The sequence below is a fragment of the Musa acuminata genome, chromosome BXJ3-8, assembly GCF_036884655.1.
Source record: "Musa acuminata AAA Group cultivar baxijiao chromosome BXJ3-8, Cavendish_Baxijiao_AAA, whole genome shotgun sequence".
NCBI lineage: Eukaryota > Viridiplantae > Streptophyta > Magnoliopsida > Zingiberales > Musaceae > Musa > Musa acuminata.
The window spans coordinates 10,826,643-10,854,203 of NC_088356.1; the positions used below are offsets into that span (position 1 = coordinate 10,826,643).

Consider the following 27,561-nt stretch of genomic DNA (forward strand, 5'->3'; position numbering starts at 1 on the left):
TCACCCACACCCACCGGCACCATATACAAAAAGAAAATGCGACATGGAGCAATCCATTCATTATACACAGTCATTCTTGAAGAATCTCCTACGAATATGATCGTCTTCTCTCATTGTCCCACGAGACTTGATAGATCAAAAAATAAAAAGCCATGAGGTACAAAATTATCCAGTGGCAGAAGCCTTCAAAAACTGTTCGACAGAAGTGAACACACACACACACACACACAAAAGAAAAGTGCCTTCCGACGCTCTGATTACATACAAAGAATAACCCAACATATAAAGAATGTCCAGTAGATAATATAAGACAAACTCATACATATATGGTGGAGAAAAAAAATATATAATATTCCAACTTTCAACCCCAACTAAGAAAACATTGGGAAACAACGAATATTATATATACTGCACACACGAGAACACAAGCCTAAGCATACACCCAAACTGACAATGAATTTAAAGAAACCAACGTTTTCCTTTGGAATGCACATCTCTGCACTAAAACAGAAAGCCCAAAGCTTTTCCTCATAATGTACCCCTTCTAGAAAGCCCTCCAATTATCAGAATCTTGTCTCGGGGAATGCCCACCTGAAGACTTAAAAGGTCCAGTTGAGCCAAAGGGATCGGCATCATCGAAAGATTCAAAACCCCTTCTGTTGCCAACTTCTCTCTTGCTGCTAATTGAGTCAAACCTCGCCAAGGTTTCAGGCCGAGACATACTGACGTTGGAGTCAAACCTAGAAAGGCTCTCTCGTGCAGTGAAAGAACCACTCTCATGTGTAGCAAAAGAATCAAATCTGCCAAAACTATTGAAACTGTAGTCTTCTTGCCCACTATTGAACTTTGATGATGAAGCAGAGTTGAACATTGGAGAACTTGGAACAGAATCATCAAAGAATGAACTCTTCTCCTTCTCAAATACACTGCTAGCACTTGGAGAGTTTGATTTTATGGAACCAAAGTCAGACATGAAGAAAGTATTCTGAGCGCCACCCCCATACTCAGTCTCCTGTAAGGATTAGCAACTATAAGAAATGCATCCAGTGACAACAATTTCCTCTCCAATTTACAAGAGGCAATACAAATGCAGAAAAGAAGAACAAGAGAATACAAAGCATCATTCTTTACCTTCCACACCGAATCAGTATCATCAAAGGTCCACGGTTCATCCATATACTTGTCTCCAGAGACAGTAGATTCAGCATCAACTTGATCACTACTGCAAAAGCAAATGTTTTAAATGAGACTTTTTTTATCAGGAATAACATAATACAGATTTCAGTAAAATTCGAAAAATATACAAGTTCATACAACCAAAATTTTGTTTAGTGACCTCAACCAATGAAAGAACAAAATGATTGCAACAGACATTCACAACTTGTTCAGCACATTGGCTGCTATAAGTCATAATTCTGTCAACATAGACTCACATCAGATAAAGAAAAAAAATGAAGATTTAAGAGAACACAAATACCTATGACTTTCTTTAGTGCGTGAGGAATTATCATGTATTCCAAATTGGGTAGAGTTAAATGGGCTTTCCAAGGTACTTCCAGGACTACCAGGACTTCTTGTTAACCCTTCTTCACTGTTATCATAGGTTGATCCATTCATACGTTCATGTGTATCATAAAGCTTTTCATTCTTGCCATCAACATTTCTAGAAGATGCAACAGGGGAAGTCTCGTCCATGGAAGCCTTATCGCTCCAGATTGAGGGGGATTTGGGGTATTCACCGGAAGCAGTATCAACAACTGACATTAGATCTTTAACAACTGTAAATCCTGGAAGCAGATAATTACCGCTTTAGATTCATCAAGGAAGCTCCACAGATATATCAATCACAAGTTACAAAAACTCCAATGAACAGAAAATCGTACATTCAGACAAGAATATGAAAAAATCAGTAATGCTAAACATAAATTGTTAACAGTCTCATAATATTGTAAAAGTTCTCAATGAAGAATAGTTAATAAATTAGGCAACTCCAGCCCAACAAGCTCAGAAATAGAAAGCAAGAAGTGAAAATTCCATCAAGGCGTCGACAACCCTCAATTTTGATATTCAGATGTATCTTTTACGTGAAATCAAGCAAACTTGAACGAGTTAACATATTGTTTTAGACAAGCTCCAATGCATTAAGCTCACAAATATGTTTGAAGCAACAACTATAACATTCAGTATTATGAAATATATAAAATAACCAAAAAACCTATCTTTGACTTGATTAACTTGGACCTAATGCCACAGGAGTACGACCCTTGCTAGAGGCAAGTAGTCTTGAGCAATAAACTGATTAAGCTGGTGACAATTATAGGCAAAAACTTTCTCATGCAAAGAAAAAAAAAGAGCAAAATCAGCTAAATAAATGTAAACACAACATAATGTGATTTTTATCTTAAAAATTTTGCGATCAAGTGAATGTCCAATGTATTCATACAAAAGTGTCAAAAAACCAGGTTCGACAGGGGTTGGAAAACAAAAGGTTCAAGAAAAAGCTAAGACAAAGGCTAATAGGAATTTGTATAAACATATATCTTTGTGAACAGCTAAGTCAATCCCAAATACAAAAGATAACAACAAGGTTATTGTTTTAGCAGACATAAAATTAACATGGAACATTAAAACAAATGCTGAATGCACTTGATTCTTTTCAACAAGACATGCAGTCATACACTTCACAGCAAATGGTCACAGAAGTACAAAGCTTTAGAGAGGTTGGCTTGTCAAGTTGGAAGCTATGCCATTGGCACAGTTGACCTTGCAATACGGTGGCACTTCTACGATGACTCAACATGGCATGCGCCAGTGTCTTTGTAGCCTGGAATGTTTTTGACTCATGCCAACACATATTGATCAGCAAGACAATCTCAAAATGAAAACACACATAAAGGAGACATTGTAGAAGGACAAGTTTCTCAAAAGAAAAGCCTTAAAAACTTGAATTGTAGGTGCCTCTTGATGCATTGACAATCTTATGGAATGTGCATGACTCGCACATTGTCTTTTCTTCCTTCCACCTCAAATCTACTGTATGGAGGTTGGTCCCAAAGCTCGCATGGCTAGCACATACATCAGGGTTACTATATGTGTGTATGGCAGAATATATGACAGTGTTGGCAATATTACACCATTTCCACGTAACTTGTGCTAACACTTGTAATGTAGCATCAGTCACATTCCAGAAAGTTGCAAATGAGAGGTACTTATACAAAGAAGGCAAACAAAGATACCTTCATCCTCAAATTTATCCCAGTCTTCATCCCAATCAGCCACCCCTTCTGTTGGTCCGGATTCCCAGCCTTCAGAAAAATAAACAAGAAATGACCTTAGAACTGATAGGAAGAGATGAAAATGAAGGGAAAAAATTTAAGAAACAGACTATACACATGCACAATATCAAGGAAAAAAGATCAACTGCTTTGCATGTTGAGATCAATACTAGGAGAGTGTTTTGTTTGCTATAGTATGAACCAAGGTTCGTTGTAGTGTACCACTCATACTGGTTTGTTGGTACACCCCACTGTACCATGTATCGGTATAACAGTACAGTTTGGTATGTACCATACCAATGGCCGGTCGGTACACTGGTAAGGCGAACCATGGTATCAACAGCTCGTTTCTCTAAATACAGCAAACAAACAATATGATATATACAATATCATCACTGTTTTCTGAGTAAATTAAAATCATTCGTCAAGAATCTTCTAACATAATCAGGCTACTCAGCTATGTATGTAAAAATTGTTTTGAAAAAAGAAAATTTAGAGAGATCATATAATACGATGAAATTATGCCAATTACCAGATATTTAGTCAGGTATAGCCCATTGTTTCCCAACCACAGCAAAAAATATTAATTGCAATCAAGCTAAAGTTTGGTAGCTGTGCTCCTTTCATCCCAGGAATTCTAATATGTCAACAGTTAATAAAGCAAAGCGCAACTAAAACATAACAATAAGTGTGTACTTCTAAATCTAAAACCATAGCAAAAAATTTAATTGCAATCAAGCTAAAGTTTAGTAGTTGTGCTCCTTTCATCCCAAGAATTCTAATTTGTCGACAATTCATTAAAGCAAAGCACAACTAAAACATTACAATAAGTGTGCTTCTAACATGTCATCCTTTGACTAGGATCACCAAGAACTTAAAATTCTATTCTTACCAATTTAGAGAATAACAAATTCTATACAAGTGCAGATTAGACAATCTAAAAGAACCACCCCATTGTCACAAACGGTCGTCGCGCACCCGCAACAACTTCGTTCAACGAACCGTTCGTCGCTTTTGTTTACATGTACCGATGCTTGGCAGCATGTTTTGCCTTGGTTTTGTTTTCTTTTGCTTGTAAAAATGTAAGTTCGAACAGGTTGTAGCGCTACAGTGCAACTGCTCACCGCACCGAGCAAAACAGGCCAAAAGGCTCCGTTTTCGCGTGCCACGGGTTGTTTTCTGCAGCCCGATGCTGCACGCGAAACGTCAACCATCTCAACACCTTGGAACCACCCTGGTGGCACCATGGGGGATGGGACTTCGGTATAGTGTCGGACATTGAACAAATCTTTCACAAGTTCGCACGTTAACTTGATGGGAACTTGTCTTCGCGCCCGGCACCCGGTGAGCAGCTGTTTGTGGACTTGCAGTTGTTCGTTCAACCTTCTAAAATCCTTGTTTGCCTCCTTTCTCTCTTTTCTCTCGTACATGCAAGATGCTCGCTGAATTGCTTGTAAAGCTTCCCCTTTCACGAGACGTCAGGACTTGTCCGTCGCTCGTTCTTCGAACTAATTAACTTTCTCTTTTACAGGTCCTTCAGGACCTGAGTAAGGTTGCAAATTGGCTGACCCTTTGCGGACGCATATCGCAAGGATGCGTCATGACTTAGGCAATCTCAGCTAAGTCCAGGAAGTTGGCGCAAGGGTGCTTCACGACTTAGGCAACTCAAACTAAGTTCGCATATTTGCCGCAAGGATGCCTCACGACTTAGGCAATTCCAGCTAAGTCCATGACACCATGGTAATCTTATTTCAATTAACATCATATACATAAGAGGATAAGATCCTATTTTGCAAATGTGAGCCAATTATTCATTTATAATGCCTTTGGTCAATTTACCTGATACAAAACACCAATACTACTTCAAAAAACACTACATGTTTTTATATGGTCCAAGCAATACCTTATGCACATGAAACACAAAAGGCACAAACAATTAGTTAACCAGAGAAAAAAACACTGATCTTGCACTTCCAGTCCTAACCTAGGTGCCTAAGTTAATTAGGATTGGCCAACCAACATACGAAAACTGAAAATCCAAACCACAATGAAAGTTTGACAAACTGTCTAGCCACATGTAAATCCAATTTCCTGAGATCCTACAAACCCACTAAACATCAAATGCAACGGATCATCTTTTTGTTACTTCCTATTACCATCTTCTTGTTTTAATTCCCGGCCCGATCTCATCCAAAGAGATTATAAGAGAGAGAGTCCACTCACCCTTAGCAACCGTAACCTCATCTCTCTCAACTCTCTATGGAAACAACACCCCACTTCCCTCCTCTCTCATCTCTCCCCTTTTTCAATACTGTCCAGGGAAAATGAATCTTCTAGCACTTGCGAGCTTTTCCGACTATCTAGAAAATTCAGTGGCTAAAATTTGAAAATATTAGCATCTGCATATTTATGGTTAGTCGAATTATATATGAATTTCTACATTTCATATATTAGCATCCGCATGAAAAACAACTTGATGAACTATTATGCACAAAAAACCTTCAATGGCTACAATTTGAAAATATTAGCATCCACGTATTGATGGTTAGTCAAATTTTATATGAATTTCTACATTTCATGGGAAAAATAACTTGGTGAACTAAAAGTAATACTTAGCAAGGGTAAAACCTATTTAAAGATGTTTCGGACTCTGTCTTCTGATAGTCGTATTTAGTGCATTATAGAAACTCTTACTGCAAGCAACTTTTCTTTCATTCAGGGACATTCTTTGAAAGATGACCATAACAATGATTGCAATATTACAGAACTGATAAGTGCTAGCAATCACTGGAACATCAAACCATGCTAGTGGCAGAAAACCCAAGTCCAGAAACAGAAAAAAGCACTTCAATGCATCCAATGTTTCAGCATCTCCGATTTTCCAACTTATGCTGGTCGCTAAGGAGTACCACTATGCCGTTCTAAGTTGGGTAGGAACAACCCCCTTACAAGATAGTCATCATGCATAGGAACTTTGAAACTCTCCTTTTCCTAGAACCTGGTCAGAACTTATTCTTCTTCTGAAAACTTTAAATCCAGGATGAATTTACATAATTTCCTTTTCCGTGACTTTTTTTCATAATCCCAAAAAATTTTATTTTCCACATTATTATTTTGACAAAATTTTAGTCCTCGTTAGGCATGTACAACGAACTGAAATAAATACTAGAAGATAAACGACAGGGTTATTCATATATCATAGATCTGAAGTGCTAGTGTTTAATTTCATTTATCACTACTACAACCTAAAATATTAAAAACCGATACTTATACAACAATCATCAAGCATGAAATTGAAGAGGAAAATTGACTTGTTAATTCTTAGTTATGTACAGAGACCACGGACTCAGAATATACACATTAGACTTCGCAAATGTCCACAATCAAAATAAACAGCACCAAGAATAACATGAGCAAAAGGAAGTTTGGGCTTTGGAGTACCAAAAGGAAGCTCAATTGATGTAGTTGCCTTAACATGAACATCATATTGTTTGCAACGTTCATTAAGAGCTTTCTCTAACCCCTCAAGATCAGATTGTATTCTATCAACACGAACCTGTAAAGTAAAATAAATCAGGTATGTGTAAAAAATCAAGTAAATGCAAAAGCCTACCTGAAGCAGACCATCAGCACTGCCACCTTGTTCCATCTTAACTATTGCATTATGCAATTCCATCTTTCTTTCCTACAAAACCAATCACATGGATAACAAAAAAATCACCAAGAAAATATCACCTCCGGAAGTTGAGAGATATGGAGGTTGCCTTCCCATGTCCATTTTAGCATATCCTATGGTATACCTGTATATCACGGTGCTTAGCCTCTTCGACTGCCAATTTTGAAGCTAACTCTCCAACTTGCTTGTATTTCTCTTCATATTTTTTTGCCAACAACTCAACCTAAGTACATCAAATACATAAAATTTTCAAAGGAGAGAGAAAGACGTGTAGAAGGTGATCTGAGATCAGAAGTGTCTAAAAGAAACCAGCATAAGATTATCATGGTTCAGTGACCATGGAAGTTGGAACTCTCAGCAATTCACCCTGGCAAACATCTACAGTTTAGCAAAATAAGAAGTCAATATCCTACTAAAAGTACCCTTTTATTGATAAAAAGATGATCCTATTGAATCCAACTACAGAAGGTGACATATCAAAAAAGTGGAGGACAATACACCTTGACATCATTTAAATGTCACTCAAAGAAACTTTTTAACATATAAAGATTAAGAGGAACTGCAATAAAAATGATAATAATAGTCTTTGTGATATGAAAATCTTAAACATCAGTGACAGTGACTTTGGAGATTTGCTAGCATAATATGGCTCAGCACCATACCGCCAACATGCCCCTTGTGCTGGTCAAAGCGAGCCAAAAAATAGCCTGGTCAGTTGTTAAATTGCCAGCTCCGCACATGTTATTCTCTCCCAAAGAGAACTTCATTCCATGGTAATGTGAAGTTGTGAACTATCTCCACCATTTTTTATTTAAAAAAGAGGCAAAGGTCATATTTTACATGGTTAAATAAAGGCTCTTTAGTTGTATAATGTTGATGCATAAATGCACTAGATACTACTAGTAATAGAATTTGTAAATGGACTAAAATATGTTATTGTCACCAACTGAACGAAAGAATCATGCATACTACAATTATCCAGTGATCTGGTATGCAAAGCATCATGAATCACAGTATGCATAAGTATTATAATGGAGATAAAAATCCCCAAATCACAATACAAGAGAATAGAGGGTTCTTGAATCACAATTAAAAGGATGGAGGGATCCCAAATACTGTGATTTCCAGACCCCAAAAATTAAAATATTCATCTATTGATTATTGGCGAAGAAGCAATATAAAATGACTCTGACCAGAATCCATGAGCAACAGTTTCAAATAAACATTAAGCTAAAGGCAACACAATAAGCCTTTTAAGAGCATTTTCTAAGCTAATGCTTCTTATGGAACAATTTGAAGACATAGTATTCAGAAAATAGTTATAAAGCATAAACATAAAGAGCACAACAAAAAGGCAAGTGAAGTCATAATTATCAAAATTTTCTAGTATGAGCACCAAAGTTATTGAGTCAGTAAAATTGTGGTACCTCACGCCTATCAGCAGATGCTCTTTCAGTGATCTCATTTAGTCTATTGTCACATCTACTCTTGTAAAGAACCTAAAACACAAAGAAAAAAGATGTAACAGATAATTTGAATATTAATAAAAAATCTCAATCAGGTATGACCAAGCTAGGTTATAGAGCAAAAGGACGGGTTTAGCTTACAAAAGCTTGATTTGTAAGGACAATTGATTCAATTAGCGAAGCTACCACAAGGCACAAACGTGAGAAGATAAATGATACGCTTCGCAAGGCAAATAATGATCTTTTTCGTGCTGAATTATACAAATACCATACCAAATCAGAAATGTCATGCACAAGATTTGAAGTTTTTCTATAGTTCAATTGTTTAACTTTTCTTTCTTTGTCTAATACTTCCAGGGAAATTGTGTAGTTACGAATTTTTAAAGTTTGGCTTAGATATTCCACATATCTAGCCTCTATCATAAACTAGAAATCATGTTTTTTAACGTTTTTGTCTCTCACAGATACAGGTAACCATAGATATCAAATTGTAATCGACATCATCATTGATAGAATACTACTTCACCTTCATTTAGAAACTTTTACATCAAGGACAATGTCAACCACCTAATATATTTATCTGAACGGTGATAAAGTGGAATGAATTAGAATTTATGTTACTACCATTAAAATAACTTATCACTATGAGCATATGAAATAACTTACTTTCTGTCAAAAGAACAATGACCACCTTCGACTAGATATAAAATGTAATATATTGGTAAAAAGAATCATGCAGAGAATAATCATTAGACTCACAAGTTCTTGCATTTTGGTGCGATAGAACTCAATCTTCTCCCTTGAATCCATGATCTGTTTTTCCACTTCTTGAACCTGAAACCAGAAGAAAGAGAAACTCAATCTTATGTCCCATAGAAAACTAGCAGATTATTAAATACTTCAAAATATAAGTCAGTAGTGATCTACATGAGAGAATTTAGTTCATTAGGAAAAAATACTTCAACAAACAAGAAGGTCAACAGACAGTATCAAGCATCATGCTAAGACATTAAACATGGTGTCTGAACTCCAAACAACATCACCCAATTGTTACTGAAATTTGTCCTTGAAGTCCACGTTGATGTACTCTACCTTGTATGCCTTGTCAAAGTATTTTCCTAGCAGTACATGGGTGCACACCATCATGCAAAAAGATGTCGCATAAGATAGACATTAAATTCTCAAATGGTCATGCACTAACATCCAGATCTAATGAAACACAACTGCTACCCCTGAACAAATTTCCATATATGACAATAGTATGATTCTGCAATGTAAATAACAGATTATTGTAACATTCAGAGGATGAAAGACCTATTTCCTATTTTAAATGGTGGTCTTAACAGAATAAGAAATTAAGTATGTGACCTTTTTTATCAAACAAGGAGAAACAGACACAAGGAAAAGACACAAGACATTTTATAATGTATGAACCTGATTACTCCACCTGATGAAGCAAAAAAAGGTGCAAGGAACATCTGTGATGGATAGATAATAAAACTAAACAAGGTGAAAAAAGGAGCATAGGACTACTAAAATATGATTGCAGGAAATAGAAGTGATACTAAGGAATTAACAATATCTATAAGGATATTGAATCAATCATCTAGGATATCCTAGAAACAAGAAGAAAACAGAGAAAAGGAAGCTACCAAGATCCGAATGATTGCAGATCATAAATGATTGTAGTTTACATGCTGTTGCTACTGAAACATCAGAGTATTCTTGCATGGTTCAAAGCTAAATTTGCCCACGAAGGAAGCTCAAGAATAGACACAAGATCACCATCTAAGTGATTACACAAATATATAAAACACTAGATTGTCAATAAACAATGAAACATCACATCTTATCCATTATGATGTGGGACAGTATTTCCAGAAGACTTCATTTAAACTGGATATCAGAACGTTTGATGTGACAATTTTATAGCTACATCTTTTTTATGCCAAACGGAAACATAAATCATGTTAAATTCCTCCATAGTCCAAGTACCCCAAAAAAAAAGGCTTTCAGAACAAAAGAGAAATCACCTTATTGTCCACATTTGTTGCTTCCTGGTTCTTCAAGTTCACTGTAGTCTGTCTATCGTTGCCGAGGTTTTTTAGCATGTGATTATCCAGTCCAGGTTTTCCTAAGGTTTGCTGCATTGGTTGTGCTGCACTAAAAGCCTGTGATGGGTCAGAATTCTGTATCGGGGCCCTTATTCCAGTTGTTGGCATGACAGGATGAGATCCACGAAGAGATTGTTGTGGTAATCCTAATCCAGAATAGCAATTAGCACAAGGATGATGTAAAAATCTGCAAAATTAAGAAAAGGTGCTAAGAAATATCAGTACCTGGTTGCCAAGTTGGAACGCCATAAGCAGCTGAAGGCATGCCTGTGGATCGCAGTAACGTCTCATCGTACATAATATTACTTGGAAGCACTGATGGCAAAGGAAACCCTTCTCGGGATCTTTCCATTAGATAGAGGGCAATACAGAACTCTCTCAAAGAAAGCATGCTATCATTATCTTGGTCAGATAGGTCCCACACCTGCTTTAAGACCTCTGGAAAACAAAAATAATAAACAATATAAATAATAAGACACGAGAGAAACATGTAATTTAATAGTTCCCAATGTTCATTCTTGGTGCAATACCCAGGCCTTACCCAAAAACGGCTAGAAAAAAATGAGTATACTAACATCCTGCATGGAATGACTACGTGTAAATGCAGATTTACTCATATGCAGACATAGGACCCCCCGGTTTGCTCGGGTATCACTTATAATGGCCAAGTGCGAACCTAGTAAAGCAAACAATCTTCCCTAAATCAGATGTCCAAGAGAAAGATACTTGGGTATTAGTTAACTTATGGATGGGAAGCCATTATAGGCGAGATCCCGTTTGTTATAAGTGACTCTTTTACACCTTAAGCATTTACTTTTCTCATCTAAATAATGCAAAAAAGACAATGAAAACATGCAAAGAAAGAGACAAGCTGAAGTAGTTGTCAATATCATGTTGAATATCATGGAAATTTTGACTTCAATAGTAACAAGAAAAACAAAACCACAGTGATGTTAGAAAATAGTGGTCCTACAGCTACTCATGTTTAAAAAAGAGACATTTTGCTAACTTACATGTGTAACTTTATTTGCTCTTTGCAAAAGAATTTTTTAAAGAAACATTTAACTGTGATCTAGTGGCTACCTCTAGGAAGTTTCCAACTCAAGAACAAGGTTCGTGCCTGTTCACCCGTAATTTTTCCATCTCTGTCCTTGTCTACATTGACAAAAACATTAGTGTACTTCTTAATATCAGCTTGAGTTATCTTTGGCCATTGAATCTGAGGCTGATTTGGAGCTGAACTTGCAAGTCCAGCTGCACCATTGGATGCAGTCGGAGCTGAACTAGTCTTTCGGTTATCAAGTTGATTTTGTTTGACGTTGGACTGAGCCTGTTGCAGCTGGCTACCAGCAGGAAGAAGCAACCCAGCATTCTGAAAAGGATCAAGCTGTCCAGGCCTAATGAAACTTTGAGGACCAGCAGCCACTGAAGCAACACTGGATGAGTTGGCCATATTTTTCACTGATAAATCAAGTATATTAGAATCTGATTTTTCCTGCGAAGCAGCAGAAGAAACATTCGCTCCAAAAAATGAGTCAGAAGAAAAATCATTTCCAGATACAACCGGAGTATTCGGCTCATTGGGTTTAGATGGTGGTAAGTTCGGCTCAAGACGTTTTGGCGAAACTGTGGATGATAGTGCAGATTTCATTTGTGGTTTAGAAGGCACTCCAGTCGTGCCTGAAAGTGTTAAGCCAAAACCATCCAGGCTCTGAGAGGGGATACTGCCTCTATTAGGAGTCTGAGGTGTTCCACCAACCGAAGATCCACTTGACTTGCCACCAAGCCAATCAGTTGATAGGCTCAAATTGCTTGAGCTTGGCAAACGTGGACCTGCAACACTACCTCCTGTGGTTGATCCTAGATTACCTCCCTGCATTTGAGTTGGAGCAGCAGCAGCAGCAGGTGTTGCTTGAGGTGGCCTCATGAAATTGTTGTTTGCTGTGGGGAACTGTTGATTCATCACTGCATTTTGAGGCGATTGTGTTGGCCTGAAACCAACATTTTGAGGTGTGTTTGGTGCTACAGTGCCCAACGGATTAGAAGAAAGTGGCAAAGAATTTGTTGGGACCATAGATGTTGCTGCAGAATTTAACTGTGATGTAGCACCAAACTGATTAGGTGAACGCGAAGAATTTGTTGGAGCTGTAGGTGTAGCTGCAGAATTCAACTGAGGTGCAGGAGACGATACTGGATTTATCTTTGGTGCAGGAATCTTTGCTGAAGCTGGACCATATAGTGCTGACTTTACAATTTCAGGTGTCAGTTGACGACCACTTTGTGCCACAGTGACAAGTTTCAGGGCATTATAGAACTCTGGGCGTCCAAGGAAGCCAATTCGGTTCTGATCAGCATACATCCATACCTGCATAAAACCCGCATCACATATAAGGAGAGAAATATGCTCATCATCATTTGCATGACACATGCTTCAATGGTGAGCAAACCATGGGCTAAAATATAGCTGCCACAATGCTTGAAGCATTACATTGAATCCAATTCGGTTATCATTGACCAATCTGACATGTTAACATGTAATACCATGAAGCACCATAAAGGAAAACTTATTATAGTCATAAGGACTTGAATACACCGTTGCAAGTACCTCGTTCACTGCCCAATTCAGAGTAGTACTTATAGTCGACAAAGATCAAATGTACAGAATGCATCAACCAAGGAATGTTGTTTCATCCAGGCTGATATGAAATGGACAGTATGTATTGGTCCAAGCATAAACCAGCATGTGGACCACATCGGTTCTGTGCGTTTCGATCCACAACAACAACAATAACAAAGCCGTAAGTCCCAACAAATCCATTTCAATCCCACCAATAAAAATAACAATAATAATAATTTAACAGGTTAGGGCCTGAGTTTGTGAGCCCTCTTCTTGACACAGACATGTTACTGCTACCCGCCACCTAGCGTTGTTTCAGGTATGTTTCCTCCTCTTCTCCTCCATGCTTTCTCAACCTCCTTCCTCTTCATGCTCCTTTCTCCTCCACCACCTCCTCTTATTCCTCTTCCTCCTCCTTTCCCTTCTTTTTTTCTTCATACTTCTCTCGTCCTCTTTTCCTTCCACTGTGTCACGAACAAAACTGTAAACAGGGTGTTTGATGTAATGCTCATGTATGTCCGTGTTTTTCGGTTTTGTTCATGTTTTGTACAGCATGTAAAGGGCTGATAGTAGGCTTAGCAGCCCCATTTTCTTTGGTTTTGGTGGTCGTCTTAGGCTTGCGAACAAAGGTTGTGTCATGTGGGCACTTGTGGGGATTTTGGTCTGTAGTGGACCATTTTGGACCCTTTGTTGTGCGACCGTTTAGAACTTGTGAAGTCTGTTTGTAATTTGCATTGGCTATGAAGTATTTGCTGAAATGATTGCTTATGAATCCCGAGTGAGACTCTTACTCTAACCCATTTTCTCTTTTGTAGGTCCCAAGGGACCATAGGAGGTTTCGGGGAGGCTGACCTTTGCGGACAGATACGTAAGGGTGCTGCACGACTTAGGCAAAACCAACTAAGTGTGTGACATATAGTATCGGAGCGGGACAAGCACTCATAGAAACACTTGGCATGTAAACGTGTGAGACCTAGCGGGGCTGCGTTGAAGGCAGCTAGCACGTGCGACCGTTTGGGGGAAACGGGCATGGAGATGTAAAGAAAAAGAGTCGCTCAGAGGAGCAAGCATCTGAGATTAGCATCCAGAGGAATGGTCAGCCCTTCGCACAACAAGCACCACGAGGACAAGCAAGCTGGGAAGAATGCATAGCGCATAAAGGTTGGGATGGCTGAGTTCGAGCTATGGCTCAACGTTGGCAACCATACTTGATGGTGCTCAAGGCAAGCGAGGCACTTGGTAAAGGATGAGACCGTGCAAAGTGGAATGGGTTGTTCAACAACCGAAAGAGTTATGCAAAGCTCACAGAGGTGAGGGGAATTGCTAACTCAACGAATTCAATACTCATGCAAGGGCTTGTATGCGGACGATGGAATGTTCGTGGCCATCCCAAGGCGATTGAAACTCGGCGCCATGGAGCATTGAAACTTTATCTTCAACATAAGAAGGATACGTTCGTAGGAGGCTGAAGTGTACAGCGAGTTTCAGCATGTTGCTAGGACTTGAGGGGTGCAACAGGGGCTGTATTGGCGAGGAGTCCCAATCTTGCAAGTGCATTTGCGAGGGCAAAGCAATGCACAGTTTGTTCAGCAAGGCGGAGTAGTCCAAGGGGATGGTGGTCTCCGAAACTTTCAAAGGGAATGATGCGAAGAGAGAAGTTGTTCCAACGGGGTAGATACCTTGGAGGGATAAGTCTCGGTTCTCCAGAGGAAGAATCATGTGCAACGGACTGCACATGTTGAGGAGGAGTACCTCAAGACAACAACCCCACAAAACTCAACAGACCGAGCGAGTGACGAGAAGTTATCGCATGATCTCGCATGAGGTAATGCATTGATGGATACATTGTGAGATCAAGTGAGGGGAGTGACCCAAGGCAACACAAAATGAAAGCACACTTGGAGCCGATATGGAGATCAGACTCAATGGAGGGCTAACCCGTGGAATGGTGGGCGCGAGGGCCACCACCAACTCAATGCAAATCGAGGAGCGGAGCCACTTGGGTGTAACTTGGTGAAGTACCCAAGCCGCATAAAGGGAGTCGGCATAGAAGATGGAATATAGAGCGAAGACATAAAGCTTTCCTTGGATAGAGGTCAAGGAAATGAACTCTTGCAGAGGCAAGAGCGGGATCATGTCGTTCCATGGGTCCTTCATTCTGATAGAGCGGACTCATCTTGTATGGTGTCAAAGACGAATGGAGATTTAAGACACATACACCCCATCTTGGAGAAGCATTTAACGGAGAAACCAAGACGACTCAACTTACGAAGGCGAAGTTGGGTTCAAAAAGCCTTGGCACGAGGCAAAAGGAAGCTAAGACAGGTACTCTTGAAGAATATGTCATAGTGTTGCCATTCGAGTTGCCATGAAGGAAGCAATGCGCAACGGAGATTATGCTAGTGGGGGCAGAGGCCTAAGATCCAGACAATGATGCACCGATTTCAGCGAAGTCGGTGGACTTCGGGAGCTACTAGGCGATGGACTGTCCTAGAGCGAACTCATCCTTAGGTCCTTCATTCTGATAGAGCAGACTCATCCTGTATGGTGTCAAAGACGAAGGGAGCTTCGAGGCACATACACCCTATCTTGGACAAGCATTTGACGGAGGAACCAAGGCGACTTAACTTGCCGAGGCGAAGTTGGGTTCAGAAGGCCTTGGCACGGGACAAGAGGACGCGATGGCGGGTATTCTTGAAAAATATACTACAGTGCTGCCATTCGAGTTGCCATGAAGGAAGCAATGCGCAACAAAGATTGTGCTGGTGGGGGCAAAGGCCTAGGATCCAGACAATGGTGCATCAATTTCAACGAAGTCGGTGGACTTCAGGAGCTACTAGGCGTTGGACTATCCTAGAGTTGTGCTTCGTCTGGGTGCAACCTAGAGAGCGAGTGGACGCAAGTCGATTACCAAAGGAGCGAAGACAATCGAAGGCAGAAGAGGCCTTGTGATGTTTTGGCAGAGGCCACACATGGAGGGATCACAATCCGAGTTCATCACACCATGATCAGAATGCAATGGAGATGTTACCAAAAGGCGACATGGTCCAGCGGATTGTGGTGGAACAATTCGTGGCAATGCGATACACACGAAACAGGTCCCATAAGGGACTAGATCATATGGAGGTATGATCGGAAGCTACTAGGAGCTCCACTTCGGTGAATAACACGACAGTAAGAAAGGCTATGGATTCAATGAGTGAATGTCATGGTATCGTAGAGGCGGGTCTTCCGTGCGTGCATCGAATTTTGCATCAAATAAAAACCTTGGTCATCAGCATATGGGGGTTGTGTACCACCGAGGGAGAATTTCGAATACAAGTGCCAATGAGTCTCATAGGGGGGACTTGATCATGTAGAGGTATGATCGGAGCGGCTAGAGATTTGAACTGATCCAGAACTCATATTCGCTTAAGGGAGCTCGACAAGTCAGAGGACAAGGCCGAGTAAGCGAACGTTGCTACCAAGGAAGCTAAGGAGAACATAATCGATGCGAACCCTACAACATGATGGCGGAGGTCATGCATGGGAGTTGCAGTTTGTCTTTCCATCAACCAAGGAGAACTGCTCAGAGAACACAAAGGTATTGAAGCAGGGTGTCGAAAGGGGCAAGGAAGCGACGAGTCCATAGAGAGTTAGCTACCCAAACAAAGCATCGGTTAGAATGGAGGTGGATTTGAAGGAGTGTCACAGTGCCATAGAGGCAGATCTACCGATCGCGAAGAAAGGGACGTAGATGCGAGGCGACGGATAGTAGCGTCATGGGCATGGCAACGCCATGGTACTGCAGAGGCTAGACTTCCATGAAGTCATCGATCCCTTATTCTCCCGAAGGGAGAGTGCTTGGTCATGAAAGGGGCCGAGGAGGTGGAGAATGCAGAGGCAAACTCCAAGTACCGAGACAAGGCTGAAGGGTAGAGGCCAGGGAACGTCGTAAGACCGGTGTCAACAAGCTTCTCATCAAGATAGCAGAAAGTGGAGGACTTCGAGTCGATACAAGAGTGCTCAACCAAGGAACGAAGTAGGCAGTACGTGGTGCTGTACCTTTACAACTCAGAGGAGTAGGCGGCAAAGATGATGAAGAAGATGGTATAATCCCGAAGGCGACCAAAACTATTAGAGACTTGCTCCAAGTTAGGGTGAAAACTTCTTGCATTCCAGAAGTTCGATGGCATTGAGAAGGTGAATCACAGTAACTAACTCAACGCAAGGAGTGCAAACACTTCGAGTGCTTCAGAAGTGTGAGCAAAAGAGAAAACGAAGGCTAGTAACCGGCTCGATGCATGGAGTACAATCATCGAGGAGGCGGGGTGTTAGAACCCTTGCAGATTCTAAACTTAGGGTTGATCTCTTTAGGGGATCGGCCTCCTTGGAACTCTATAGGGGTTCCTCCCTCCAAGTTGCTGCTCAAAGGCTGCAGAAAAGATTCATCTATTGCTTATGAAAAGAGAAGGAATACATGGCTATTTATAGGGCTTCTAAACCCTAACTCCTAATATGACTCCTACTTAAGACTCTTACTTCTAACCAACTCCTAGTAGGACTCCTAGTCAAGACTCCTATTCCCTTACAACTCCTAATTCTTCTCTAAGAAAACACCTCCTACATGAATGCCCCTCTCAATTAGGACTCTCCTAGCTAGAGTCCTAATAGTTTTACATGAATGTCCCTCTCAATTAGGACTCTCCAAGCTAGAGTCCTAACAGACCCGCCCTCTTCAAATCATCCTTGTCCTCGAGGCTGATGATTCGTGAATTCTGGTAATTTGATCTTCAAGTCGTCATAGTTCTCCCAAGTGGCATCTTCTATTGTTAGGTTCGCCCACTGTATTAGCACTTCATTAGTGGGTCATCGTCGTCGAGTCACGATCCGTCGATCAATAATGGCACTTGGCTGGGTCTGGAGTTCTCTTTGGGTAGTCATATTTGGTGGGTGGCTTTGGTCTGTCTCCAAGCACCTATTTAAAACTTTCGTCTGGCCGTCGGTTTGTGAGTGATATGCCATACTCCTTTTCAATTTAGTACCCTGCATATGGAATAACTTTGTCCAAAATCTGCTCGTGAAGATGCAAGTAGAATTTATCGTAAGCACAATGCGTCCCTTATAGTGTAATTCTTTTGAGTCCCAATTGTAATGAGCCATGGGGCTTGGTGCTTCTTCCAATTTTTTTATAATCTTACTAGTCTCTGAATCTTCCTGCCATTCCATCTTAATATCCTTAAGAAAGTCGCTGGTCGGAAGTGAAACGGCCGAAACTTCAACTTGCTCGGGTAGCTGCGAAAGCGCATCTGCAAGAACATTCTCTTTCCCCTTTTTGTAAGTTATTTCATAATCAAATCCAAGAAGTTTTATTACCCTTTTTTGCTGTTCAGGGGATGATATTTTTCGCTCCAAAAAGTACTTGAGGCTTTTATGGTCGGTTTTAATTTGAAATCGTCGGCCAATCAAGTAGGGTCTCCACCTCGTTGCTGCGCGCACAATGGCGAGCATCTCCTTATCATATGTTGACTTATTTTGATGGGAGGGAGATAATGCCTTACTAGTGTATATGAGTGGTCGACCATCTTGCATGAGAATTGCTCCAATTCCGACTCCAGATGCGTCGGCCTCAATAATGAAGGGTCGGTTGAAATCTGGTAGTGTTAGCACCGACGTCGTCGTCATGGCTGTCTTAAGTTTGTCGAAGGCAGTAGAGGCTCTGTCCGACCATTGGAAGACATCTTTTTTCAATAAGGAAGTAAGTGGTGCACTGATCTCTCCATAGTTTTTCACGAACTTGCAGTAATAGCCTGTTAAACCCAGAAAGCCATGTAGCAATTTTATGTTCCTCGGGGTCAGCCAGTTTTGTATTTCTCCAATTTTGAAGGGGTCTACTGCCACACCTTCCTCTAATATGTTATGCCCCAGATATTCCACCTTATGAAGAAAGCAAAAATTCATAGTGGTTGTTGTGTGTTCAAAAGGTGGTTTTCGGTATGTCTTCTTCACATACTCGTATTTGATGATACCCGGATCGAAGGTCCAGCTTTGTAAAGATTTGTGCTCTCTTAGCAACTCATCTACTACTGGAATAGGGTATTTATCCTTGATGGTTATGCCATTGAGAGCTCGGTAATCAACACATAATCGCCATATTCCATCCTTCTTTCGTATGAGGAGCACTGGTGAAGAGTAGGGGCTGTAACTTGGCCGAATAACTCCTGTTTTGAGCATCTCTTTTACAATCCTTTCTATTTCATCCTTCTGGAGATGTGGATATTGATATGGCTGAGCATTTGCTGGAGATTTGCTTGGAAGAATCATTATACAATGATCATACCGACGGGTAAGAGGTAGATTGCGTGGTTCGTCAAATATATCTGAAAATTCAGCAAGCAAAGGAAGTAGATTTGGATTTTCAAATTTTGTTGGCTCTCCCTTAGTTTGTTGCTCAAGTTGTACCAAAAATCCGCTGCATGCTTTATGCAAAACCTTCTCCATTTGTTGTGTGCAAATCGTCGTTACGTCGCCCTCACGTTTCCCATGCAGTATCACCTGTTTCTCCTTACTGTAAAATTTTATAATTAGTTGCATAAAATTCCAAGAAATATCACCTAATGTCATCAACCATTTAATTCTGAGTATGGCCTCATGATCATCAAGAGGGAGGAGGAAGAAATCTGCAATTATCTCTTGGTCCTGCAACAACAGTTTCACCTGCGGGCACCTATGATCACACTTCAAAATCCGTCCGTTGGCGACCTTAACGACAAACCTGCTGCAATTCTCAATAGGTAAGTTCATATGGACAGCAACCTTACTGTTTAGGAAGTTATTAGTGCTGCCCGTGTCGATGAGAACAGTGATCGGTTGTTGTTTGAGAAGGCCTCCAACTTTCATCGTTTGCGGGTTTGAGTATCCAGCTAGTGTATGTACCGTAACTTCGGTCGGTTGTGGCTCTTCTTCTGCATCTTTTTCTTCATGTTCAAGGCTCTCTTCTGAATGTTCAATGACCTCTTCTTCTATCGGTTCAATCATAAGAAGTCCTCCTTTACTACAGCGATGCTCACGACTCCACGGTTCGTCACAATGCCAACATAACCCCTTCGCATATCGCTCCCGAAGCTCTTCTCTTGTTAACCTCTTTGGTGTAGGGACTTGGTCAATAGTAGGGGGGGCTGAGGGCTTCAATATTACTGGTTGAGGAGCGACCTTAGTCCTCCGAGCTTCATGGTTCAATTGCTCCTCTTGATGTCGTGCGAAAGAGATGGCTGCCATAAGCGTATACGGTTGTCGCGCTTTAACTTCTCCTTGGATCTCCGGCTTCAAGCCCTCAATGAAGGTCTTCAATAGCTGTTTTTGAGACCAATCATGAGTTTGATTATATAACATTTCAAACCTGGTTTGGTACTCCTGAATGGTGGAAGTTTGTCGGATCTTTGCTAGTTGTCCATCAATATTCTCGTAATCGGTTGGTGTGAAGCGGATCAGCAGTCCTTCTTTGAATTGTTGCCATGAAAGGACTCCATAAGTATGTTCAAACCAGTCAAACCACTGTATAGCATCCCCTTTAAGATGTATAGCTGCAATTTTCACCATAGATGCATCCGCGGTTTTGTGGTACTGAAAATATCGCTCCGCGCGCGAGATCCAACCAATCAGGTCTCCTTCTTCCCATCTAGGGAAGTCCACTCTCATGCATGGATAGTTGGGTTTAGTCATAGAGCTTCCCCTCTCTTGGAAGTCATATCTTTGGGCTTGGTGCGATTGGGCAAAGCTCTCTCCGTGATATGATTTTTTCGGGCTTAGTGGTCGGCCCAATCTGAGTTCGGTAAAGAGCGTCTGAATCTTATCCTTCATTCGCGCCTCCAAGGCTTCGAATTTAGCATTGATTGCCTCCTTAGATGCCATAGTATATGCCTCCAAATCTATGATGTTAAGATCTCTCTTTTGTTGTCAGGTTAAAGACATGTATAGTCGAGAGAAGTGATGGTCGAAAGGATTGGTGGATCGATGGATGTAGGCTACGATTTAGGCTTGTTTTGTGGTTGTTTTGGGTGCAGTTTGAGGGTGTGGTTTAGTGGAGTTTTAGGGCTATGGATGAATATTTTAGATCTGTGGTAGATGGTAACAAAGGTTTGATAGAAATCAGTGGAAGTTGCAGCAAGTATGTGCTGTCTTGTAAGAGTAGAATTGTCGTCGAAGAAACAACGGTTTCTCGACGTAATTTCCACCAAAAACTTGAGAGAATTGAGGAGGGAATTGATAGCAAAATCACAGTTTATATGACAGCAAGGATATCTAATTTAATCAAGAAAATTTCGACAGTATAACAGCAAAGAAATTGGTGCAAGTTGTGATTGCAGAATTCTCGTCGAAAAATTTCAGCGGGTTACGACGAAAATTTGCAGCAACATAAAATCGTTTTTAGAGATGAATTTCTTAATAGATCAATCTTAGATGGAAGCCAAGATGATCTATGAAGTGTATAAGAAATTTCATTCAAAAAAGATTGCAAATAAATGGGTTAAGGCAACAATATGCGGCTAAAATTTTCTGCAGCACAGATTTTTAGGTATAGCAGATTGGACGTAAAAGATCAGTGGTTTTTATTGAGAATTTTTTGATGAAACCAAAGGGATATCTACTGTTAGGAAGTGTCAAAGCTATCATAAAAATTTCGTAGAAACAATGTAGTATCAAGATCAAACAAACAGTGCTATGCGGCTGAAATTTTACAGTGCAGATTTTCAAGTATAGCAGATTTGACGTAAAGGATCTCAATGGTTTATATTGAGAATTTTTTAAAAAAACCAAAGGGAAATCTGCTGTTAGGAAGTGTCAAAGATGTCATAAAAATTTCATAGAAATTTGGATAGAACAAGCATAGTAGCAAGATCAAACAGATGGTACTATGCGGCTGGAATTCTGCAATGTATCTTTCGTCGTAGAGATGAAAACTTTGTGATGAAAGGTTTATGCAGCAATATAGGAACAGTTTTTTTTTTTGGATTTTCGAATAAGGATAACTAAATTGCAGCAGCAGTAAGGTAGGAAACCAGAACCTGTTGCAATTCACGGGGAGATCAAAGGATGATCCGCGGTGGTGGAGATGATGGTGGAATTCGGCGACGATCTTTTAAGCAATTGTGGGAATTGCTTTGGGCGGTTGTGGAGGGCTGATGGATGGCAGTGGAAGGGCAGCGAGATGCCAAGAACGCTGCTCTGATACCAGGTGTTAGAACCCTTGCAGATTCTAAACTTGGGGTTGATCTCTTTAGGGGATCGGCCTCCTTGGAACTCTATAGGGGTTCCTCCCTCCAAGTTGCTGCTCAAAGGCTGCAGAAAAGATTCATCTATTGCTTATGAAAAGAGAAGGAATACATGGCTATTTATAGGGCTTCTAAACCCTAACTCCTAATAGGACTCCTACTTAAGACTCTTACTTCTAACCAACTCCTAGTCAAGACTCCTATTCCCTTACAACTCCTAATTCTTCTCTAAGAAAACACCTCCTACATGAATGTCCCTCTCAATTAGGACTCTCCTAGCTAGAGTCCTAACAGAATGTCCCTCTCAATTAGGACTCTCCTAGCTAGAGTCATAATAGTTTTACATGAATGTCCCTCTCAATTAGGACTCTCCAAGCTAGAGTCCTAACACGGGTGAAGTCAAGTAACCTTTGTCTTCTCAACTCTTAAGAGAATGGACGAAACCGAGTACCCAAATTCTCTTATCTATCCAGTAGAGGAGCTCTACACAGATTTAAAGACCCTTCGACGAAACCTAGTGGAAGACAATAGTTGTCAAACCCTCACCAATAGTGATCGGTGATACTGAAAGTAGATTATCCGCTTCATTTCCTAACAGAATGTCAATCGAAAGTAGAAGTGATGCGAACCTACTTGGAAGTAACGACTAAGTGGAAGAAGAATCAATGGGCAAATTTTACGGAGGAAGGACCCAAAAACTCTGTGAGACGATGCTCGTTAAAGCTCCAACAAGCATCCACCTAGTTCAAGCGGCATAAGGCATTTGAGAGACTAGCGCATACCAAGGATGGTCTTTTTCTTCATCTGAGAGATCCGCAGAAAACAACCAGGATCAGCACAACTCAGTCGACCCCACACCAGAGTCAGAGTCATTAGCGAGTTGAAGCAGCATGGCAGATCAAAGTTCGACTACTCAATAACAACGGCGGAGTCCAGCTAGGAGTCAAGAGGCGCATTGCAACTGGAGCAGAAGATTAAAAACTCAGCAAAGGCGAGGAGATACAGCGTTTGCAAAGGCTTCGACGAGGATAACAAGGAATAAGTGGGAGAGAATGTCACGGACAAAACTGTAAACGGGAGTGTTTGATGTAATGTCATGTATGTCCGTGTCTTTCAGTTTTGTTCATGCTTTGCACAGCATGTAAAGGGCTGACAGTAGGCTTAGCAGCCCTATTTTTCTTTGGTTTTGATAGTCGTCTTAGGCTTGCAAACAAAGGTTGTGTCATGTGGCCACTTATGAGGATTTCGGTCTATAGCGAGCATTTTTGACCTTTTGTTTTGTGACCGTTCAGAACTTGTGAAGTCTGTTTGTAATTTGCATTAGCTATCAAGTGTTTGCTGAAATGATTGCTTGTGGATCCCGAGTGAAACGCTTTCTCTAACCTGTTTTCTCTTTTGTAGGTCCTAAAAGACCATAGGAGATTTCGGTGAGGCTGACCTTTGCGGACAGACACGCAAGGGTGCCGCACAACTTAGGCAAAACCAGCTAAGTGCGTGACAATTGTCTCCTCTTCTTCCTTTTTATTCTTTCTTCTTCTTCCTCCACAAGCATTTATCTCATTGATTCATATTTCAATATGAAATTAGTGGTATGTACCAGCGAACATGACCCAATATATGGACCACCCCATTTCAAGCAGTCCAGTCGAACCAACTATTAGAAAAAAAAAAAGAAGAAAATTATTTCACCTATAAGGTTGAGTGCTCACTTTTGCAAGCCCTAAAAAACGAGTCATCTTCCCCGTACACACAGAGCCCACAAGCCGTTGTTGTCACTCGCCCATTGATCTCAAGTATTCTACCTCCTCTTTCTCCTCCTCTCACCACTTCCTCTTCCTCCTTTCTCTTCCTCCATTGCATCCTCTTCTTCGTTCCTCTTTCTACCTCCCTACTCCTTCCTCCCCTTTTCCTACACTGCCATCTATTCCTTCCTCTTATCCTTCTTCTTCCTCTTCATGTACCATGTGTTGGCATATACCGATTCGGCTAGGACAGGATCGGTATGCATGGTTGGTATGAGATGGCAATCCATCCATGGATAGAACTTTTTCTTGGATATGTGACCATATCAGATTTGAATACTCCTGACTAACTAATGACATTGGTTTATCCAAAACTTAATGGCCATAAGACATCCATGTCGCTGACTACAAATGGTTAAGACATTATTGCTCGTTGTTGTGGTTGTGTTGGTTTGTTTGAATAGTTCAAACGATCATTGATTCGTGCAGCAAGCTTAGCATCCTCTTCTTATAGGCTCTTATAAAATCTAGATAAACTTGAAAGGGTAAGGCATATTAATCCAATTTCCACCATATTAACCTCAATTGGTTCCACTCATCAACTTATCAGAAAGACCATCATCTTGTATTGTAACCTTCCTAGTTATTCCATTGTGAGCTCATCGTAAATTGTTCTACCTATTGTGTCATACCCTTCCCAAAACCAGGCACAAATAGGAGAAAGGAGTATGATTGTACTAGGCACCTAACAGCAAGGCAAAACTTTCTTCAAAGTTGAAACAATATGGTTATAGGAATAAAAACGCCAGAAATGGCACTGGTAATTAGCAAAAAGATGAGAAGGAAAGAAAGCAATAACAATCAGACAAGCAGCGACCAAGAAGAACAAGATTGATTCAAGAAAATCTCAGTCATCAATAGCTTTATCAACCTTCAACTTAAGAAACTCCAACTTTGTTGACAAACATGAACATGAACAAAAAGTAAATTTCGAAAGCAAAGAGGAGAAGAGAACTACCAAGTACCGAACACATGAAATCAAAAAAAAGAAATCCTACATAAAAATTCTTAACTAATAGAACCATTTCATTTCAAAGCAAAGTCGACCTCACAGATAGGATTTGACAGAAAGACAAAAGGCAGGCATATCAGACTTGCTAATGTGGAAAAATTGTTCAAAAATGCGGACGAGAAACAGTGTTATAAAGCTTAGATCACAAAAATACGAAACAATATTGCTGGTGCACCTCTCTCAGGTTTTGAATGTCAGCATCAGTATAGCATGGGTAGACAATTTGGAACTCATAATTATACAGAAAAAGATTTAAATGCAACGATACAATGGTTAAGAAGTTTCTTACTCTAAGCTAAATCGCGAGGCAGTCCAAATAAAATAAACGATATAGGTTTCACATCACCAGTTAAGAGAAAAGTAAATCTGATGGGAGAAGTGAATTTTGATGGTCGAGCAAAAGTAGAACGACTTTCTGGATTTGGCAAACGAACGTTCCGGTCATCGTAACCATATAGTTTCAGATCTGGGTTTGGCATCTAGTTTGCAGATTTATGGGAACTGGATAAACTTTCAGCTATTTTCTACCCAAAACAATGACTTTCTAGAATCGTTTGAGATTGCCACATCTGGAATGACTTTGACGGAAGAATAGAGGCAGATTCTAAGAAAGCAAGAAATCATGAACAAGATCCGAATTTAAAAAAAGCAGCTACGGACCAAGATCCCCACCACAAATCCAACCCATTCGAAACCCTCGTCTGAATTTCAACCAAAACAATCAGGTAAAATCTGCCAAGAAACACCGAAAGATCCAGAAAAGAGATAGCAACGGGGGCAACCTGAGCTAAGACGTTCTTAGGCAAATTGGACCCCTGGAAGAACGCGACCGCCTCAGGGCCGCTAATCTTCCCATCCCGATCCAAGTCCGCCCGCTTGAAGTACTCGTCAAATACGTCCATTGAAGCCGAGAATTCCCAGATCAGGTCCGCGCGGGATCTGCCGCGAAGCAACCCAAGAACATCGATTCGGGCGCGAAACGACGGAGGGCGATCGAAAGCAAACAGCGAGGAGGTAACGGGAGGAGGATCGTAAGTTAGGGTTCTTTCTCCGGCTGCATTCGAAGGGGTCGGCCTCTCCTCGCGAGATGCGGAGAGTCCCTCGGCTCTCGATCTATCGAAGGGGTGCGGAGGTGGGTTGCGATTTCATTTTCCTCTCGCTAGTTCCTGGTAACAGTCTCGTGATGATGGGTCGGTGGAACCCTAGTTATTCTTACCTCTGTTATTTTAATGAACACTCTAATATTGTACGTATTGGATCCCGACAAACGTGACGTTCGGGAACGGGTAAAGAAACAAGTCACCCGTTCTCTTCTCTTGGCCCCACTTAATCTGATAGAACCGGTGGGTCCGGAAAAGACCCACTCCGTGCCCTCCCATCGACGCGAAGGTCGGCCGGCGGGGAAGATGGAGCAGGTAGGAACACTAGGTGGCAAGAACCATGCGGACCGGTTCAAGTGATCCTAAGCGACATCAATGCATCCGCACGTTAATTTTGCGGCCGAGTCGACTCGGATGACGCTGAATGGGTGAGTCCGGCCCAGGTTAATGGGCACGAATCTTGATGTGTTGATCCGTGGGCCTAATTCTGTCGTGCCAGCATCTCCTTATATATCTTTTGATTTTGTGAACAGATCTTAAAGCATCAAATCGAGGGCCATTGATATGATTAAGTTTCCAATAAGGGACTACAATCGATCCATCTAATTGATGATTCGAACTTGGTGGTGGTGGTGGTGGTGTTGCGATTGATGCATTAATGACGTGTGCTACAATGTTTGACATCAACATCATATGAAAGCTGAGCTGGCAAAGCGTACGAGACAATAGTCCAGAATAAATTAGGCCCTCCCAGTCAACTTCTTTAATGGAGAGGTGTCGCGTAAATGCGTCGCTCGGTACATACGCATCGATTTTTTGCACTCTCGTCTCTGTGAACTCCGATAATTACGGATCGATTTTTTTGGCACAATATCGTCAAATCGGATCGATTATTAAATTGGATCGTATTACGTATGTATACTATGAACAAGTAATGATGAAATATTTGTCCGTCTCAACTGCCTACCTGCCTGCGAGTAACGACGAGAGTCCAGCCTTGCGGGGCGTACCGAAGTGGCCCCCGTAGCCAATTAGCCTCTCGGAGGCGCTTTTGATCTGCGATCCGTCCCAACCACCCCAATCCGACCACACCAACCATCGCCTGATTGCTTGATCTGATTTAATCGTAATGCTGTTTCATGATTCTTAGAGCGATCGGAGACACGATTTGGGGTGGTTTCACTCGGTTCCAATTATGTTGAAATCACAAGGCAACCACCACCAAAGCGAGCCAAGCGTGGTCTACTC

General features: G+C 40.9%; 1 protein-coding gene across 3 annotated transcripts; it reads right to left on the reverse strand.

Annotated features, from left to right (window-relative positions):
• Positions 1-230: 230 nt before the first annotated feature.
• LOC103994452 (uncharacterized) lies at positions 231-26,427 on the reverse strand. 3 transcript variants are annotated; one of them, XM_009414786.3, is made up of 13 exons: positions 25,996-26,427; positions 11,615-12,896; positions 10,757-10,969; positions 10,451-10,677; positions 9,177-9,251; positions 8,379-8,450; positions 7,076-7,174; positions 6,889-6,960; positions 6,717-6,831; positions 3,237-3,305; positions 1,478-1,787; positions 1,132-1,222; positions 231-1,012 (listed from the first exon to the last, which is right to left on the reverse strand). In XM_009414786.3, the coding sequence occupies exons 1-13, from the start codon at positions 26,113-26,115 to the stop codon at positions 545-547; spliced, it is 3,213 nt and encodes a 1,070-aa protein (XP_009413061.2). In that variant the 5' UTR covers positions 26,116-26,427; the 3' UTR covers positions 231-544. The 3 variants fall into 3 exon arrangements, with proteins under 3 accessions (XP_009413061.2, XP_065017925.1, XP_065017926.1); XM_065161853.1 differs by having other exon boundaries at positions 413-1,012; positions 1,132-1,219; positions 25,996-26,259; XM_065161854.1 differs by lacking the exon at positions 1,478-1,787 and having other exon boundaries at positions 807-1,012; positions 25,996-26,259.
• Between the last annotated feature and the right edge of the window lie 1,134 nt (positions 26,428-27,561).